Source organism: Ornithodoros turicata, chromosome 1 (genome assembly GCF_037126465.1).
Source record: "Ornithodoros turicata isolate Travis chromosome 1, ASM3712646v1, whole genome shotgun sequence".
NCBI lineage: Eukaryota > Metazoa > Arthropoda > Arachnida > Ixodida > Argasidae > Ornithodoros > Ornithodoros turicata.
In genome coordinates this window covers 62,294,631-62,315,360 of record NC_088201.1, presented here as the reverse complement: position 1 = coordinate 62,315,360, position 20,730 = coordinate 62,294,631, and the positions used below count along the sequence as shown (strand labels likewise).

At 43.0% G+C, this 20,730-nt stretch overlaps 1 protein-coding gene across 3 annotated transcripts in view; it reads left to right on the top strand.

Annotated features, from left to right (window-relative positions):
- LOC135378300 (protein virilizer homolog) overlaps positions 1-20,730 on the top strand; it is a 70,768-nt gene that overhangs the window by 3,698 nt on the left and 46,340 nt on the right. For 2 of the 3 annotated variants that reach the window (XM_064611293.1, XM_064611292.1), the window contains exons 5-12: positions 674-812; positions 8,370-8,450; positions 9,607-10,733; positions 10,801-10,887; positions 11,898-12,028; positions 12,320-12,402; positions 16,594-16,754; positions 17,536-17,734. In XM_064611293.1, the coding sequence (XP_064467363.1) occupies positions 674-812; positions 8,370-8,450; positions 9,607-10,733; positions 10,801-10,887; positions 11,898-12,028; positions 12,320-12,402; positions 16,594-16,754; positions 17,536-17,734 (2,008 nt within the window). The remainder of the gene's footprint in view (positions 1-673; positions 813-8,369; positions 8,451-9,606; positions 10,734-10,800; positions 10,888-11,897; positions 12,029-12,319; positions 12,403-16,593; positions 16,755-17,535; positions 17,735-20,730) is intronic. The other variant, XM_064611294.1, reaches the window with a different exon arrangement.

The window sequence follows — 20,730 nt, the reverse complement described above, 5'->3', positions numbered from 1 at the left end:
TTTAAGGGCTCACCACACTTGTCTTGGTGAAATATAAACATACTGGTATAATTATATATTATTATAACATTGGAAAATCATATTGTAATTAAAACAATTTATGGACCACATGGCCAGTTACAAGTAGTAGTGTTCACTGCATATTTTTTAAATACTAGTCCTAACACTTATCACATGCTCTACTGTAGTATTTCTTGTCTGCTGCTTCACCTCTGTTTTTAATGTGCTGCAGAAAACTAACAATGGGTGTAGATTAAAAAAAAAAAGTATTCAAATGAATCTGCTCACTAGAAGCTTCCATATTTTTCAGTGTGTAATGCGCACGTTACGCGTTGTAAAAGTGTCCCGAGGAGGCAGTGTACGTTATGCGTCGAGTTTTTCCCAGAAGAGGCGTTCCTAAGGATATGCCGTATAAAATGAGTAATAATAGACATTGACATTGATTCTGTTAGATCACACTTTCACGGCTTCAAGTAAACATTGTGTTTGTGATGGATGTAATAAACGGTACTTGCACTAGACACATGTACTTTGATTAGTGTGGACACTGGTGATTTTGAGCTTACATTTCCCGTGCACTAAGAGTGCCGGTATTCTCACGCCCAGGGTGCATGCTATACATTGGCAAATGGCATACGGCACTCCCCTAATGTGTGATCTCTTGCCATGACAGATACCAACAGACGGCCTCGTGCTTCGTGGCTGGTATAGTGCTATCACGTTGGCCGTGTACGGTGTCATCAACAAAGTGGTGCGGGAGCCCTCATCCCCGCCTCCTCCGCCACCACCTCACACAGCACTGCCAAACAAGTGTAAGTCTCTGCCGCCATCTCGCATAATCTCGCGTGTCATTTTTTGTGTTCTTTCAAACTTGCATCATGTCTCAGATGTGCGACCCAAAATCACTCCCTCCCTCAAATATTTAGAAAATGTCCTTTTTGTTCTTCCTGACCCACACATGGCTTCGCTGCTATGTAATATGTAGGGTAATCCATAGAAAAGTAAAGTTGCATAATGTGGAAGAAAAAGTGTAAAAAAAGTACAGGGGGGCTCTCCTTATTGGAGAGGCCCTCGAGGTTTTGGGCGTAGAATTTACTTTGGCAACTTTTAATTGAGATGATTAATTTTTTTATATTAGTTAAATTAACTAAAGCTTAATTAACTCATTAACATAATCGAATTAAGTTTATCCAATTAATTGAATTGATTGCATTAATTTGGTTAATTTAACCCTACACCAACCCGTAACATATAATTTCCTAAGTGTCAGCTGCATAAAGAGTCGCAAAGATCTAAGTTCTATGTCAAAACTGACTGTATAAGTTTTGTGCACAGAGGGAATTTCTTCTGTACTTCTTTTGTGAACTCCTCATGGGGAGCATTGTGTGTGTGTGTGTGTGTGTCTTTTCTTTCTGTTTATTGCACAGAAAACATATCAAACTTGCTAAAAAGCAGAAATTTATGAAATATGAACGTGCAAAGGAAGGGAAGTCTAGGCAGAGGACACCAGGCCTATCAAGATATGCTTGCCCTTGATGACATAGTTTCCATTTGTGCTGCAAGTAATTGAGAGATTCCGGTGTTAAACTGTGAAGTTCAGGTTTTCTGCAGCATGTGTCTCGATTTGCTGGTCTACTTCCCTTTGACTTCGGAGCAGTGGGAAACATTTGCCTATTTGACTGAGTGGTGTGCCAAACCATTGCAGTATTTGTGAACCAGCCTCGTGTGTCATCTGTTTCACATCAGCATTTTTTTACAGTAACTGTGTTCTGCTTTGGCTTGTTATGTCTATATATCCAGTATTCTGCTATTCTACACTTTTTTTGGGGGGGGGGGTTGAAATATGCTGGGTGTAAGTTGGGTATTATGAATGGAGAAAATTGAGCGTAGAACATAGTGATAATGTCATTCTGCAGGGCCTGCCTACCTGGAGGTCTTCAAAATTTAACTTTAAAAGAGAACAAAAACTATATTGCTGTTGGATTATATTGTAATGTCTGCTGAAAATTGGTTTTATTTTATACAAAACATACCTCTGCATTTTCAACAGATTCAAAAGAAAAAAATTGCCTGTTCCTTTATTGGAAAAATAAACTTTGCCTTTTCGAAGTGTGGAGCTGGCACTTGAGCAACAAAGTTGTTAGATATAGCGCAAAAGTATGCAAATTTCAATGCAAAAATATCAAAATGACAGCAAGTTAGGCTGTGGACGCCCACTTGAGCAAGTACATGGGTGCGGTGTTGTCAGCCTCACAAGGCGAGGCCAGTCAGCCGCTCTGTGAATTGCCTTATTATGGATAAAGTGTGGTGTGACTGCACGGCCGATAACTTTGGGCAGACCTCCTTTTGTGTCACTGAAAATAATGTTGGCGGAACTATGGGACTATTGGTTGATTTGTCTGTACTGTGTCCAAAAGACATACATAAAAAAAAAAAAAAGGGAACCACAGCAATGTGAGCAGTGTTATATTTTGTCATGACTAGAGACCAGATTTATATGCGCTAAAAAGTAATGAAATATGCATGCAACTATGCACTAAACCTGGTCACAACATGCAGTAAAAATGTGTCGTATATGCTGTAAAAACTTGAGCCGTATATGAACCGATCTTGGACACCGCCGCCGAGATGAGTGGTTTCTAAATGTAAATGTCCTTTTTATTTAACTGTATATGTTGGGGTTACAGTGAAAGATAACCAAAGTGGGATATTCAGAAAATATAATACAAGGCCGTGTTTCAATGATCGGAACTGTTGAAGAAAATGTTTGCCACCAGATACCGTTCAATATTGCCTGGAGTGAAGTTCTTGCACCTGTCAGTCAAAACGTTGTTATAGTTGGAAAATTACCTCTCTACGTCGTACATTGTGAGTGGAGCATGCTTGAAGGCTGAAAGTAGGTGTGCGGGCACAACCTCCGGTAGGGTGGCGTTAGGAACCGGAGCAAACAGATCGCCGACCACTCGGAGAACGGAAAATTCAGGATTCTTTTGTAGCACGGCGTCAAATTTTCTAACAACCTTTGCGCCGACTGGACTGGTAATTTTTGCGAGCTCCTCGCGTACACCTTTCACCACATCTAAGGATTCCAAGGCCTCCCGTTTCAAGCTTCCGGATGACTCGCGCAAGGAAGACGTAATGAGTTTTCATTAACTGTACCTCCACAGCTAGCACTGGGTTTTCAAAGAGCACTTGTGCTTCTCTGACAGCGCTGCTGTCCTCGGAACTGAACGTGTTCACCCCGTCCTTCAAGTGGTCGAAGGGAGTAACATAGAAATCGACTGCCTCCAACCAGGTGCCCCATCTTGTGACAACAGGTTTAGGGGGCAGGGGAACGTCTGGCATCATTGCTGGGTATGTTTCTCTTCGACTTGGGGCATTCACAAAAATTTTCTTAACGACTGACACCATCTTATTGATGAGTGGGTAGAGCCCCCTAACTTCCTCTGCCATGCAGTTGAGGCCGTGCGCCAAACACGTTACGTGCACGAGGTTTGGATAGAAAACCTTCAGGGTGTCAGCAACCTTTATCATGTACGCAGCTGCATCTGTGTAAAATATCCTAAAGTTCTCTCCGCCCCCATCTGGCCAGAGTAGCTTGAGAGCATCGTTTACGAATCTAGCTACAGTGCCATGGTTTGTTTTCTCAAGTGTTCGCCTCGCAAGCAGATAAGGCCTGGACATTTGATTTTCATCAAGTTTTCCAACAACAAGATGTGCTACGTAGTGACCGCAACCGTCCGTCATCTCATTTGCAACAGCCCACACTGGGCCGTTTCCAACAGAAGACCTTATTTCGTTCACGGCTTTCTCGTACAAAAGAGGCAGGTAATTCTTGCAGAGAGTTGACTCTGCTGGTATCTTCCTGTGAGTATACTTCTCAAGGCATTTTGTTAGCGTCGGGTTTTCGAGTTTGCACCACGGAATATTAGCCGTGACAAAGGCTTCAGAGGGGTCCGCACAAAATTCGTCAAACTCAGGGCGTGAGCTCACAGCGTTGGCAAGTAGCGGTTGTGAAGTCCTGCTCCTCTTTGCCTTTTCAGAAATGTGGCACTGCAATCTCACATGCTGGTCCACTTGCAGCTTCCTCTCTGCATTGACCTATAAGAGACAGAAAAAAAGAAAGAATGAGTCAGGAGACATAAACAGCAGTGGCAATGAATATCTGTGAAGTAAATACTAAGGAACGACCTTGATTTTGCGTCATTAATAAGCGTCTCGCGGACATTGCGTCGCAATGCGAGCCCCATTTACGCATAGTTGCTTGAGAGATTCTCGTTCGTAATCCTCTCCAATGCATGAAAGCCGAAGCCTTGTAAACGTCAAGGGATGAAACTTAAGTGTTGCTTGTCTATAGTTGAACGTTCCATGTACGCTCCTTTCTTACCTCCTTCTCGCAAATCTTGCAGAATAATATTTTTCCGCCTGTGCACAAATCTGGATTCTCTGTCGTCCATCTCTTGTAGAGGCATGAAATTGATGGCTTAGGTCTCGGCATCGTAAGGACACGACGTAAAAGCGGCAGACGCACGGGATGCACCAGAGAAGAGAGCGCATTATACTCTCTGTGTCACCCAGAGAAGGCACAAGCTGCGTTCAGCACAGCCAGAGTGGAGTCTGTTCCCGCAGGGAAGGAATCGCAGCAGACTGCACGGTGCCGAGTGTCTAATCGGCGCATTGCAATGCAAAATATCGTTCAGATCGATAAGTCATATCTGATGAGCGAGGAAATATGCAGCAAAAACGCAAAATATGCAGCAACGTATGAAATATGCATTTACATGCACTTAAAACATACGCAAATCGTTTGGGGCAAGGCTCAAATGTGCTTTCATGTCACCCCCAATGTAAACCATGTTCAGGAAAAAATATGCATTTGCATGAAAATCCGGTCTCTAGTCATGACTATCTGGCACCGTTACGTGCCAGTAGATTCAGTTGTGCTGCTCTCAAATTTTGGATTTTTGGATTTTGGATTTTTTGGATTATGCTAAAAATATTTTAAAGGCAGACATTCGGTCGTATGAGGTTGTGACACTGCAAAAATATATGCAGGGCATTTCACCTCGCGTGTTAAAAAATTGTATTGCAAAATCTACTTTTCTGAAAATTATTGTATGAAACATCAATTTCTCACAAATTAAACTTAATAAAAGTGCACACAAGTAATGGCAAAATGTCCCCCGATATAAATAACGTTGACCCCATGGTGTTCAGATAAGTAATTTTTTTTAATACGATTTTTTATCACGTTAGGTGAAATGCCCTATGTACTGAGGGTGATGTTACAAATTGTGGCAAACGATTGTTAGTTGCAATTTTCGACTTTGTGGTTTGGAACGCAAGTTGTATGAATGGCGCAAACCACTTGCAGAACCTCATTGGGAAATTTGCATTCTTTCAGCACTTCTGCAGCCAGCAGGACATTGCTTTTGGCTCACTGTCATCACTATTTCGTTTTGGTGAAGTGAAAAATATTCAGCAGTCAGCACGGTTCAGATGTTACTGATGAGGTCGGCACAAAAGGGCAGAAGATAAGGACATAACAATTTTCTAAAAGCAAAAATGAAGAAATGCAGTAATAATCTTCCAAACTTACTTCAAAATGTCCCGTTTTAAACAGCATCCACTACAACAAAGTAAGCCACATGAACTGAGTGAAAGCATTTGCTGTGCAGGCCGCACTTTTCTCAAAGTCTCGTGAAAAAGAATACTGTGAAAGGACGTCTCGAGAATCACGAGAAGTCTACCACGTGGCTATTATAGTTTGCTGTAGTATGCTAGTGTACAGCTACTATACGTACCGTTCCTTGTGGCTTACAAGTAGCAGTGGCGGAGTAATGGAGTGTTTTCTAGTAAGTGGAGCACTCTAAGCAATTTTCAGTACCACTATCCCGGGACATATAAGCCGACCAGTGATGGAATCACCTTGACGAACTGTTAAAATATTGTGTAATGCTAACTCATTGTAGATACTGTTACGTCCAGAGTGCCGAACCGAACCGAAAACCAAAAACCGGAATTACCCGTAATTTTTAGCTGGAACTGAACCGGAACTGAACTGTAATTACTAGCGCCATCTCGGAGCTGAACCTGAACCGAACCGATATAAAAACTTCAGTTACCGGTTCGGGATACCGGTTCAGTTCGGGTTGGTGTGTGTGTGGGGGGGGTGATGTAGGGATTCGAGCAGTCTGCCTGCTTAGATTGGCGGCACGTTGCTCGGGGAAGGGATGAAAGGGGGTCCTGTCCTGTTGGTCGAAAAACAGAAATAAATGCATAAAAAACGTAACTAAGAGATCTTGTATCATTTTTAGTGGCTACCTATAATTTTGTAGCATATTAGAACCTGGAACCGGTTCCGAACCGGTTTACAGCCTCTGAACCGGTTAATCCAACCGATATATGTGAACTCTGGAGCTGAACCGGAACCGAACCTTTATGACCGAACCCGAACCCGAAACAAACCGAAAAATGTTTAGGTTTGACGCTCTGGTTACGTCATCCACGTCATTGAGTGCTGGACGACGAGAAAGAGAGCCACGCCAAGGAATGAGTGACGTGAGGAGCGTGGTGAACTGTGAAGCGTGCTGGCGGCACGGGGAAGATTATTCTTGTCTGGATGCTCGAGGGAGCAAGATTAAACCGTTTGCCAACCTGGTATGCTGTGTGGCTGGTTCATAGGGGAAATCTGACCCAACCAACTTAACTGATACGAGGTTACATTTGATGTGACCTCATGTCCTGAGTGAATGTTGCAAGAAATACACAAGCTAAAGAGAAACACGCTTTCTGCCCTTATTGCCCATGTTCAGATCTGGTTTTACAGTGACGGAAACATTCATGCATACACCATTCCTATTATCATTGCGGTTTTGCTGTATATGAAAGAGTGGGAGTTGTTTCCAGGTTTTCTTCGTGGGTTGTGAATGCTTTCGTCGAGCCCTGTCTTTTTGTTACTTCATGAGAACCGTGTGCAGAGTGGAAGAAGTGCGAAGTAGGGTTATAAATTTACATCCAGATAATGACATGCAAAGTTTGAAATATTTGCATTGTAGAAAATTGTAAGATCATAAAATACCACATATTGGCAGTCTTCAAGCTTGTCTCTATGACTGGGCTGCCCCTAAATTAGTTCTGGAACATTTCGTCATGCTTCCTCAGTTGCATCGATATTTCCTGTCATTAACTACACGAATAAAAATAAATTTGCTAACAGCACTGCTACTTTGTCAAATCTGAGCGATTTAGCTACTTCCCCATTGTTAGCCCACAGTAAAGGGAAAAGCAGAGGTTCTCAACAAGCTTATTTGCTAAAGCATGTTTGGTGTTGTACTATCACTGAACGTAAGTGCAAGAATGCTTTTGGGTTGCATAAGCCTGAAAGGACACACTGAAGTTCTTGAGATTAAACGCAGTCAGTGTGCATTGGAGAAGGTACGTCTAGAAATGAAGCAACCAAAAAGCTTCATAGGAGCTTACACGAGCTTTAAGCTTTTTCTCTTTCTCCACATCTTTTTAGACTAAGGCATATGAGTACTTTGAGTCAATGTGGTAATTTCGTTTTTATCCCATTGTCTAGTACTTCTCACATACCTAGTTTGGAGATCTGTGTATATTTTTTGTTTCATTTTTCATTTAGTTTATGTGCCATTCCCATGCCACCAGTATTCTAGAACTGCAAGAGAAATCTGTTCAAATCGGAGGACTGAGGAATACTTAATAATGTAACATTGCCCCAATTTTAAGAATGCTTTGGAGAGTTGTAGAGAAATTTTTTTATCCCACTTGTGCAGTCCTGCTGTCTGTTTTCTGCTGCTTACCAACAATGAAATAATCATATACTGTTTATTGAGAGTAGCCATAGAAACTCATTCTTTTTGAGGCCTGCGTAATTTATAGTTATCAGCTAATTCGCTAATTTGTGGCTTTACGTCACGAGACAACTATGATCGTGAGCGACGCCACAGAAGCGGATTAATCTGGTGAGGATTCTTTAACATGCACCGCAATCTTGGTACACGGCACACCATATTCAATGTTCGTCGTGGAAGACTGTGTGTCTAAGTCACTTGTTCCCTTCCGCCAAGTTGGTGGCGTCCTCACGTCACTACGCCATTGGTGTACCTGCGGTGCTACGCACAATAACATTATTATAATAATAAAAAAAATAGAGGCTACAGAATCATAGTCCAGTCATCTGTTTGTTACCAAGCTAGGAGTGTCAAAGACCTAACCTCTTTGTCCGTAATGTGTAGTCGGGCTAAGAGCAGTTTTGCAATACGAGAGCTGAGAGGTGATACCTATCTCAATAGTACACGTGGCGACAACTGAAGGTTGCCCTCTTCTCTTTTTCTTTTCTTGTGCAGTGAAGGATGGTATTCCCAAATCCAAGTGGAAACTCTGCTCTATGGTAGCATCCTGGTTGGACGTTGTAAATAGCAGCGATGGTAAGGGACTTTTAGTGATATTTTAGATGCATCATTTCATCTCTGATGTGTCATAGTCATTCCCGGGCGTGGCCTCATCCAAACTGCTCCTTACACACGCTCCCGACTAACGCTGTGGCATTTTGGTGAAGCCTTGTCTAGCCTAGCATCAGATTCCATCCTTTCCTTTTCCACTGCCTGTGCTTCGAGGAAGAGCTGTTTTGCGCCAGCTCATATGAGGTGCGATTTTACAGTTCACAAACACAAGGTTTCCTCTGGTGACGGTAGCATTTCTGTGTTTCCATGGTAGTCAAGGAAGCTCCACTTGTGCAGCACTTACACATGACATTTACAGTGAATATTAAACTGGTTATGTTTTCAATGTGCCTCTGTGTTTGGAAGAGTGTTCTAATGATGAACGTGAACTGCGAAGTGAAATGTGTGAAGTGGCTGCCAGCTCGTTGAACAGCAGCATACCTATGCTGTTCTCATAAAGGTATCTGTAAGTGTTGAAAGTGAGCATTCATCAGCATCTATTTGTTCACTGGAAAGCTCATACAGCTGCACCTTGCCCCATGTGTTGATATGTGTATGTTTTGCCTTTGAAGGGTGATACAAAACCAGTTGACATATCATTGACATTGAGATGACTGGACACGGAGGATACACATTCACCTTTTTTTTTATTATCTTAGAAATCACACTTGTACGCCTTTCTCTAGTGACACATACATTTTGAATAAACAACCAACCGTTTGGGTGCTCCTTCTCTAAGATCTGCTTGTCACATGCACCTGAACGTAGTTCTGTTCTCGTCTTTCTGGTGTCCATTTGTCTGTTGGCAGAATATTGACATGTGCCTTGTTGTATCAGTAAAAACACGTTTCAGTGTTGCTGTGTATACACCTACCTGTTTCTGTTACTGTGGTCTCAGTGGTCGATGTCCTTCTGGTATGACTGCAAACGAATGGGCAGTTCAATAATTTTGTGTGAAATGCTCAGCACTTTCATGGTATATTCATCATGGCTCTTGCACTCTTTGACGGAGCATTGAAGTCGGACAAAATTTTGATTGAACCGCCCCTTAGTTTTGCTAGAGTATCAGGGTAGAGTTGTCAGAGTAGCTAAAAGTTTAAAGTCTAAAAGCAGTTACGTTACTTCTTTCTGTCTTCAACAGGCCCAGAACCGTCTAGGCCGCAGGAGTTTGAGCGTCCACCCCCTTCCACCGAACCAGTGCCTAGTGCGCCTCATGATTGGCAGTCTCATCCGTCGACGTCTGCTCCTGAAGCGACCCCGGTCACGATCGAGTCTCACACACACCCTCCACAGCGGCACCAACCTGAGCATGTTGATCAGCGCAGGCCCGTGGCAATCTGTACCTATAATGACCCACGGCCTGCATTCTCTGCTCAGTACACTTCCCCACCAACCTTTCCTCCCAAAATGTGGACTCCAGAAAGTGAAGCCCTGCGTCGAGAATATGAACGGGGTCCACCAGCGCAGGTGGCCCCACAGGGCGGAATGCCCATGAACTATCCCCCACCGCGAGCGGCTGCTCATGTTCCTCAACAAATCCCTGTGCAGCAGATGCAACATGTGACGTTGAAACAGTCTTCTTCAGTCCAGCACACTACAGCGCAGCACCTCCGGCCAGATTCTCAAGAGCGTTATACTCCACCGCCTATCCAGAGGGAAGACGTTAAGCCACAGAGGAGGGAGCCGCTACCACAGAAGGAACGTGAAGCGGAGGACTTGACAGACCGTAGAGGGGCAAGGGGCGGAGAACCTGCACGCAGTGAACCTGTTCGAGGGGAAGTCATCCGTGCAGAACCTATTCGGGGTGAGGCAATCCGCGTTGTGGACCCGCGGAGACCGGCACCTTCGAGACCACGGAGCCCTCCTTCGAGAACGCCTCCGCCGAGAATGTCGCCTCGAACCCCTCCACGTACTCCGCCTCGCACACCTCCAGAAGATGTCGGGCTGCGTGGTCCAAGAACACCAAAGGAAGAAGATGAAGTAGAGCAGGAGGTGCCACCAAGCAAGGACATTGAAAAGATGGCTGCTCCGATTCCGACGGTGACCACTGTGATTCCTACGGAGCCCGTTATGGACACTAGGCTGGAAGATGACGACCTTTTCGAAGCGATTAGTCCAGAGGCTTCCCCAGATGCGTTTCAGGACCTGGAAGACGAAGAAGTTCCTGGAGGCGAAGGAATGGCTTCTGTTGGGGATGACATTGGATTTGAGGAAATTTCGAGTGAGGAAGATGCTTACCTCTCCGATGGAGAAGGTGGAATTGGAATGGTAGGAGAGGTTTTGAGAAGTGGCGTTCAGTTTATTTGCAATGCTCTTCAACTTTGGCATTTTGCAGGTGGATGTGGATTATGACGTGACAGATGATTCGTGGAACTATATGTCTAGTTTTGATCCTTTCCAGTGTGAATTATCTCCTCTCCAGGTAACCATCATGTGACTAGCTTTGAAAGTTTAAGTGAGATGTGAAAATAGTACGATTGTGGTCTGTGGGGTACCTGATGCAAGACAGAGTCGAAATTATACGTATCTTTATATTGTTGAAATTATATGAAAAAAATACGTATATAAATATACTTGTGTATACCTATGATGTTACCATTATGTCAATCGAATTCCAGTACATAGTTCAGTGTGCATGTCATAGCGTGGGGGATAGAACAGGTTTTGAGATTGAATTGGATACTGATACTAAACAGATAGAATGTCGAAAATCTCACATAATTAACTCCAAGGATGCACTTTCATTTTCTAATGTAAGCCTAGTAACCCACGAACGTTTTCTCTGCATTGAAATGCTAAAGAGTACGATCTTAGCAGATTGGGAATAAGTTTCAGGTTTTCTTCAGGCTGCGTGCCCACTGTATTCGCGTTGCGTAGCATGGTGCAATATGTTAACAAACTTTAATATAATTTTCAAGAACATTGCAGTTTTAAATGTTTGCATGTGCTGTTGCTATATGGTTAACATAAGTTTCACAGCTGTAAAATTATGCAATGTTTCTTCTACTTTACTGCAATCATGTAGAGAGCATCACGATGCAGTTTTATGTGAAACTTAACGCAATTCTATGATTTATGTTCATTGCTGATGTAAACATGTAACCATGTGTAATATCTTGTTTGATATAGTATCGTGATTTTCCTCTATCAGTGACAACTGTAGCAATGTTCTAGAAGTGGTCATTGTGGCATTAGGTTAAGGGAACGATGAACAGCTCTTACGAGGTGTTGCAGCCATTTACGTGCTCCTCGAGGTCGGAGTTCCATTCCTTATTTGAAATAGGAACCTACCAAATATCTAAAAAAAAAAACTGTTACAATGGCGACAGGTCCTCACTTAGATCCAAATGGGTGAACCTACGAAATCACTGTAGAGTTTTTTTGGAAACGTCTTCATAGTCTTTATAAGATGATTGTTATTCTTCTTCTCAGTACTTCAAAGACCCGAGCTTGACGGCATATGAAATGAAAAAGCAAGCAGGATCACCTGAAGAACTTTCAGAAGATGCAGAAAAAGTTCTGGAAAGCCTCTCATACTTTTTAGACAAAGACCATGATGAAAAGTGAGTGCAACAAGTATGTTCGAGAGTAACATGATCAATGTAACCCTAAAGGGTGATGTATATATTTATGCCTACAGTAAAAGCTCAATTAAGTTCGTTTTTCTGTTGTGATGTGTTTCGTTATGTACAGATATGCACAGAAATGCATATAGGCATTGAAGGCGATCCTAAATAATTGTGCATTAAATCGTTGATCCTAAGGTTGTGCATTAAATAATTCTATGAAAAGGGGTTGTTTCGAGCACAGTGTTTTCTTTTCCCAATTCTGCTTGAATGAACGCTTTCTTTCAGATGGGTAGAGGCTCTTGAAAATGCGGCTGTGCACTTCAGTGCCGAAGCCCTGGCAGTGATCTTCGGGAAGAAAGAACATGAAAGTACGTTTTCGTCACTCTGAGGTATCTTGTCTTGTGTGGTGCAGTGTGCATATGGTAAAACCACATTGTAAGAGCTTATTGGCACCTGTGAAAGTGCTTCTGTTTGTGTATCCTGGAACTCGGTAAATTTATACATGTGTTACTTTTGTCGATATGAATGGGTGAGCTGTACATTAATCAACAAATGAGTTCTGTTATGAGCTGTACACTGTATTATGGAACATTTCCAACTTTTGGGAAGTTCTTCTAATGTTGTCCGCATTTTTGAGGAAACAGCTGGATAACGGAGGTCTTTTCAGCTCTTCATTTGCCGTTCACTTAGAGCAGATTCTTGCAAATTTTTTTTCCCAATTATATCATGTTTTCAGGATTACACAATAACTTCTAGCTTTTGCCCTCTTCTATTTAAAAAGGAGTGCTGCAAATGTTTTGTTGTATATATTTCTGTATACTGTATTTACCATTGCACTTCATGCATCCCAGAAAATTACCGGAATTTGAAAAATGTTCGGGGTATAATATGTGTCAATGGGTGATTCCATCTCAACTCAGGCAAGGTGGTCCGGGCACCATTAGTAAGTTTTATTGAAAAAATATATGTTGTAGCCTGGCTCAGATTGAGAAGGGAACAGCAAGTGTTTTTTCTCTAGTTTCCGTAGTTCCCAAGAAAAAAAATCCGGAAGAATATGGCAGGTCCGGGGCACTTTCAAGCACAGCGATTTTGGCGTTCAATATCTGTCCAACGAACGCGTTCACGGCTTTGAATTTTTTTCCACGCACTGTTAGCTATGTTGGCTTCTAGTGCTTGGGTTCAGTTCCGGCGGGGATTTTGTTATTTTGTAGCTAAAAATACACAAAGTTGGTGGCGACGACGAGAATTGCTCATATTCTTGCGGCAATTTGCGGCACCTGTGTACATGCTAGTGAAACGAGAAAGGTATCGCCGTGTAGCGGAGACTGAGCTTTATAATTTGGTATCAGATTTAGTGGTCTAGGCCAGGTTGCTGTCACACGTGACATTTGAAAAAATGCGGTTTTTGAGCGATCATATTTAAAAAACCCCACCTCAAAAATTCTTCAAACTTTGTAGGCACATGCTTCTATATATGATATTTGAGTGCACAGAAACTCTAAGGCTTTTTCCCTGCACGATAAAAGTTAAAGCGCACCAAAGTTTCAGTGTCTGACAGTAGTGCCTGTAATGACCATGGAAGCGCTGCGACAAGTTCACTGGTCGATATTCGAGTTTTTCTTGAGACAGCGGACCGTGGTACATGTAGTCTACCCAAGGAGACGTCCTTCAGTTAGCATAGAAGCATAGACAACGATTTCTGTGTTCGTCAGCGAGTACTTTGCTGTGACAGGAGCCGCCGCCGCTGCTAATGAATAGCGAGGAGAGTAACAGGATTAGCGCCACCCGCACTGGAGGCGCATTCGGCTTCAGGTACAAAACCCAAGTTAATTTGTAGTCACTGCGAGAGTGAGTGGTTCCTCTAGCTGTTGCCAGCAATGATTTCATTTATAACAGATGTGTTTTAACACTGTTTTGACTCGCCATCGCTTTGCCATCTGTATCTTCGCCATCAACATAAAATTAAGTAAAGACAGTGTCTACTGCGCGGACTACATGAAGAGGCACAGACAGAAGATAAATTTTCAAAGGAACTTTGCCCGTGTATCTTCGCTGGATGATGCGTTGATGACAAACGTTCTGACGCCTGAACAGTATTGTAACGTGCACGAGTCTGGTTATCTTTGCTACAACTGCTAATGTAATCAATCAAATGTAAATAAATAGTGACTCATCTTTACCGGCATGGTCTAGAGTGCTGGATGTAAACATCGAATTTTCATGCACGTACCGGGCAAGCAGTGACACATACACTCAATCTACATTTCTCTATAGTGTCCTTGTGAAACCGTCGTACTGCTTTCGTCGTCCTGGGAGAATATTCGACTCCTTGGGTTCTCAAATAGCAGCACGAACAGCACTGGCGGCTGTCACAAGAAAACGTGACTATCGACCAGTTAACTTCTCGCAGCGCTTCCATGGTCATTACACGCACCACAGTCGGACACTGACACTTTGGCACGCTCTAACTTTTATTGTGCAAGGAAAAAACTTTTAACTTTCTGTGCACTCAAACGTCATGTACGGAAGCATGTGCCTACGAAGTTTGAAGAATTTTCGAGGTGGGGTTTTGGTGGGTAGATATGACTGCTCAAAAAACGCATTTTTTCAAATGTCACGTGTTGTAGACGCCTCCATGCGTGACACCAACCTGGCCTAGACTTCTAAATTTGATATGAAATTATAAAGCTCAGTCTCCGCTACATGGAGATGCCTTTCTCGTTTCACTGGCATGTACACTAGTCCCGCAATAGCCGCAAGAATATGAGCGATTTTCGTCGTCGCCCCCAACTTTGCGTATTTTTAGCTGCAAAAATCCCCACCAGAACCGAACCCAAGCACTAGAAGCCAACATAGCTGACAGTGCGTGGAAAAAAATTCAAAGCCGTGAACGCGTTCGTTGGACAGATATTGAACGCCAAAATCGCTATGCCTGAAAGCGCGCCGGACCTGCCATATTCTTCCGGATTTTTTTTTCTCGGGAACTACGGAGACTAGAGAAAAAATACTTGCTGTCCCATTCTCAGTCTGATTCAGGCTACAACATATATTTTTTCAATAAAAATCACTCATGGTGTCCGGACCACCTTCCCTGAGTTGAGATGGAATCACCCCAATGCATAACATATGGAGGTGAATATGAACTGACACTAATATTTTGTCAAAACTCTACATTTCTATTGGTTCCCATAATAACTAAAGCTTCTCCGACGACTACAAGTTATTTTTATCACATCTATTGCGGAAACAATGTTTACTCAAAGAAATTACACTCCTGTCCAATAGAACTGGTGTCGTAGTAGACTTTGATCTTCCCTCTGCACTCTGTCTCACATCCCTTCTCAACAGTGCCAGCCTTCTCAAATAAATTCTTAGATCGCTGACAGCTCGACAGCGTCTCTGAACTCAGCTTCCTGAGCTTCCTGGACTATGCCTCCTGAACCCACTTCGCTACCTCTCAGCATGATGCCTGTCTCCTCTGACCACTCTCCGTGTACTTGTGCTATCACCCAGTTTTCCCACTGTCCCCAAACGGGGCACTTAAAAGACAGATTCTCGCCTGTGTGAATAGGCAAGACCATAGGTTCCCAAACTTTTTCACCCCGGGGTGAAATTTTTCCCTTCAACAGCTTTCAAAAAGTTCCAAGCAGGCGATGGGCTGCTCGCAGAACCTGGGAAAGCAGTTCCCAGCACCGCAGTTTGAGTACATATGGGTGAGACCAAAGTGTGAGACTAGAGGTAGCACATCATCTTTGGAATGACTCTTCTCGGCAAAAACATCAATTCATAATGCAGACTAGTAGATAATGTACACTGCCTCTTCGGGACAATTTGTACAATACATAATTAGGGCCTGACTTTTTCGGGTTTTATTTTTGGCCAAATTCGGGGGGTAAATATCGGGTGATATTTTTCATTTGAAAATTCGGGTGTATTCGGGTTAAATCCCGTTACGGCATATTCTGTCGTCAGGAATTCGGGTGATTTTTTTTTGTTTAATAAAAATTTGTCTTAACATGGAACTAATGTTTAGCAATGTTATCAAACTTTATTTTAATGCACGCTTATGAGTGTGCCACGCGACCCGGATGTTTTCGGGTAGATTCGGGTTAAACCAGAATTTTACAGATTTTGTTCGGGGGGTAAATATCGGGCGGATACGGGTTTAACCCTAAAAAGTCAGGCCCTATTAACATAATATGTGCATTATTCACCGTTAGAACACAGTAGGATATATTTAGAACCATGTGTTTTAGGGTTAAACCTGGTAACAACCGTTTTTACCCCCAAATTTGTATTATAAAACCCGGAAAACTCTGAAGAGTGCGCTTGCCAAAATGCAAATTAAACCATTCAGCTATTTTGAGTAGTAAAATGCCCTTCTCTGCAGATTGTGTTGACATTTATGTCTCTCTGCTCTGCTAATATATCATGCCTGCAGTGATACTGTTGATAGTTGTTTATTGTGGATGGGGATAACTATTGACACTCTCCAAACTATTGTCATTAGACGTGACTCTCCCTGTCTAATAACCTTGGATGGGCTACTTGTTGTGCAGCTGCCTGCAATACTCTTCTGGAATGGGTTGGGGAAGCATTGGATTTCAAGGTGGCTTTGGCACAAACACAACCTGCCTACAAAGTGCGTCACATGAAAGCTGGCGTACGCTTGGTGACGACGCTCTTCCTCACTGGAGACGATGTTATTGCCAAGCTTCTGGTGAGATCTCAAATTATTGTTAATGGCTCGCAGTTACTCGAATTTTCAAATACAAATCGCATATATTCGTTAGTTACTGTTTGATTTGGCAGGTTATTCGGTGATTGTTGCAAAGTTCTGTCGATCTGAGCAAGAACCGAAACTTAGGAACTGCATGTTCCTTCAAATGTTTTGTGGTTTTCTGACATTGTCATTTGACTTGTACTTACAAAGTGCTTGCAGGATCTTTCCGTGTTCTGATTTTTGTATGAAGTGCCGAACACGAAGGAAGATTAAAACGTTTTTCTCAACGCATGTACTCTGATATGAGTTATGCCTAGATTAAGGATGGAACTTCTAAGGAATAACGAGTTTGCATGACATATTCTCCACTTCATTCTGCGGCAGGAATCAAGAATACGTGAACATTTAGTTCTGCCAAACCTTATGTGCGGATTGCAGCAAAAGTTTGCAGAAATTTTAACACATGGATGGTGATGATAGTGTTGGCATCCAGTCAGACATCGCACCCATGCCGTATTCCGCGACATTTTGCTGAACTTTGTCCTCCATATTTTCATTCAACATCCTGGACAATCAAGCACATTGATGAAATGACAAATTGACAGCTTTATTATGTGTGTGCAACACAGTATTGTCACTTCATACATTTGTCACATTGTGCATGTTCGCAGAAATAAAATTGTGTTAGCCAGGACCTCATTGTGTGCATAGAGCAAATTTTGCAAGCGGCAGATTTGCAAACAGTTTTCTTTTGTGCAAGAATGCTTTATCCTTTCAGGAGCGTGGTATCCCTGGCAAGCTGCTTCAGCTGTTCATGGCTCCTTACATGTCATTGCCATTGAAGCTGCAGATTTTAAGAGCTCTAGATGCGGCTACATACACCCGGGCTGGCATCGCGCACCTATTCACTTGCAAGGTTGCTGCTCCACCTGATGCCCAAGTACAGCTGGACCAGTCGTCCCTCACTGACTCACTAAGTACGTATGTGATTTTGTACTCCTGAAAGCAACTAGCCAATGTACAGCAGTTTCTTTAACCAGCTCCGTCTATTCCTTATATCCGGATACATGCTGTATTGATTTCGAGTTTCAGCTTGGTTTCTCAGAAGACTCGTGTGTAATATAGATTTTATAACACAGTAGCAATGTGCCTTTGGAGTTACAAATAAGGCCCAGTGTTGTAAGACTTGCATCTTTATAAAAGATAACTTAAATGCACAACTGGTACGACGGTGTTTAACCTAAGAAGGAGCACGTTTAAAGGAGCAATGAGGTGACGTTTAAGATGGCTTGAAACCCTGGTTCTCTTTCTGGTGCTGTTCATCAGGAGTCACTGTGCAAAATATTTACACTGTACGGTGTATTGTCACTACACAATGAAATTTACAAAAATAGTTGGAGAAAGCAGCTGCGGATGGCTGACACAATGCTTGCGTGACGTTGAAAAGTCCTCGTGTCTTTCTTCTCTGTTCTACTTCTGTGGTTCTACCCGCTGAGCTGCACCGGTCTACGTCACAAGTCACACCCCAGAGGAATAGGCTATGTCACGATGTACCCTTCACCTTCCCCAGGTTGCCTGCGCTGATCATTCCGTTGCAGGAGCTCATTTTATTCATTGCAAAAAATGCTGCATCCAAAAACAAACAACAAATTTTGGGGGGTCACCTCGTCCCCAACCTACGCTTGTCCTACGCTTTAAGTCCCAACCTACGCTTGTTCCTATTGACTGCTGTAGCTGGTCGCATCATTCCATCGCGACAAGTAGTGCGCCAACACCGAGACTATAGGAGCCCTGCAGCTGACACCTGGTAGCTCTGCAGTGTGCAGCTCTCTCCAGTGGAATAACTCTGTTTGGATTTACAGAGTACATTTCATGCAGTTCATGGGTTGAACATTGGTATAGAAGCCCTGCGTTTACAAACACTAGATTTAGTGGGTTCTTTATATGCCATATTTACATACAAATTAACATATTTTTAATCCTCAGAATCTTGTGCCATAGAGGGAGTGCGTTAATTATGTGAGGAATAAAACTATATCTAGATACTCAAGGTAGTAGTATACTCGGCTTACATTATACCATATCTACTCACATAATTTGCGCACCCCTAGTTTAGCACTAAAAATGACGACAAAAAACAAAACATCGCGTAATTTGCACCCGCGTTTTCGCGTGCAGATATCTAACACGCACGTCTCAGCGACCGTGGCGATTGCTTTTGCAACGCCGTCAGTGCTACCAATGTTCTTGAAGTGCTTATGTTTGATTTGCGCACACTTTCGGGTGATAGTCCACTGACGCGATGGACGATACTGTCACTCGAACTACAAGACGCGGAAAGAAACGCTGGACATACACGCTATGACAAACCTTACTGCACAACATAACAAAGTTGGCAAACGTAGTGTGCTTTCAGTTGTCAAGTGCGACTAGCAGCGTCTTCCTGCAGCGTCTCGACGTATTTTACCGGTATACGAGCGGTGGTGGGCTGGCATTTTGCCTCCCGACCGCCGGCAGTTGCATTGTATTTGGGTCAGATTTGGGTACTTCTTTCGCGCTTGCGCAATGCAGTGATAACGTCAATATATATGGCTCTATCAGGAGCCTATATGACCGGCATACTAAAATTTCGCGTCTTTTAAATATCGTAACGAACGTTCTCGCGCAATTTGCGCACCCCCAACTTTTCCAACTCCTTTTGGGAGACAGTGCGCAAATTCTGCGAGTAAATACGGTACTCTGAAGCATTTGAACCCGAAACAATGTGTGTCAAAAAAAGCAGGAGGCAAAAACAGGGCGTCTACCAACCTGGAAAACCGGCAGTTGTCAGGGAATTTTGATACGGCTGGAAAAATCAGGATTGTCGGAGTTTGCAAAAACCAGCTGAAGTCGGGGGGGGGGGGGGGGGGGGGGGAATCACAGACAAGTGCTGTGACGATGCGGAGCGAATCGCGAGTGCCGATCAGTGGTTGACTGGCCATGCCGCAGCAACGTTGCCGCGAGCATAGCTCGGCATTTTGGGCCGTGGAACTCGTGATCACAATCATCTGATAAGGTGTGAGCTCAGCCGCGTTCTACGAAATCATGTAGAACGTGGCATTAGAATGGCATTTGGGTTATCTTTTTTTCTACATATAGACAGTGTAGTGTTCGAGACACTTTATGCGTAATATTTTTAGCTCATACTACTTACATTTGGTGGAAGTTGTTTTCATAGTTAAATGTAATAAGAATGTATTATAAAGATGTCGTCCAACCCCTGAGATGCCGTCCTTAGGTTGAACACGAGTGTAGTTCCCTGGAAATGTTGCTTACTTTATACCTCAGATCAGCGAAGAGAACACACAGTGTTCACAGTGTTTTGCTTAGACCTCTTATATTTTTTGTTTTTGTGTGTGTGTGTCTCATAAACTGCTAAATGCAGAAATAACATACTGTAAAAGTGGGTAATTTTGTGGTCTTAATAATTCGCGAATTTGTGTGGGAGCACGTTTGGGGTATATTTCGCGGGACCTTAATTTCATGAATTTGTGTGGAAGCGGAAATCGCAGAATCAGGGAGATTGGGGGATCACGACACTGCCGACAGCAAACAACGAGAATCAGCCAGCTTCTACATGCCGGATGACTTATAGAGGCTTACCGCGAACTCGGATCCCGAAACAATGGCATACGTGCTGGTGTTGTGAAAGCTGTTATGAAAGCTCTGCAATGCCAAGTGATACTGTATGCGAATAAACTACTGATGTTGAAGTGGCGTTGCGATTGTAGAACAAATTTTTGAGAATGAAGGTCATCAAGTAAGTCGACTTGTCTTTGTGGAGCTCATATCGTCGTGAATTCTAGTGCATATACTTTTTCATCCCCGCTACCTATATTTCGCGGAACCTTAATTTCGCGAAAAAAAGTTCGATCACGAAATTCGCGAAACTTAAGTCCACGCAAAAATTTCTACTTTTACAGTATTGCTGTCA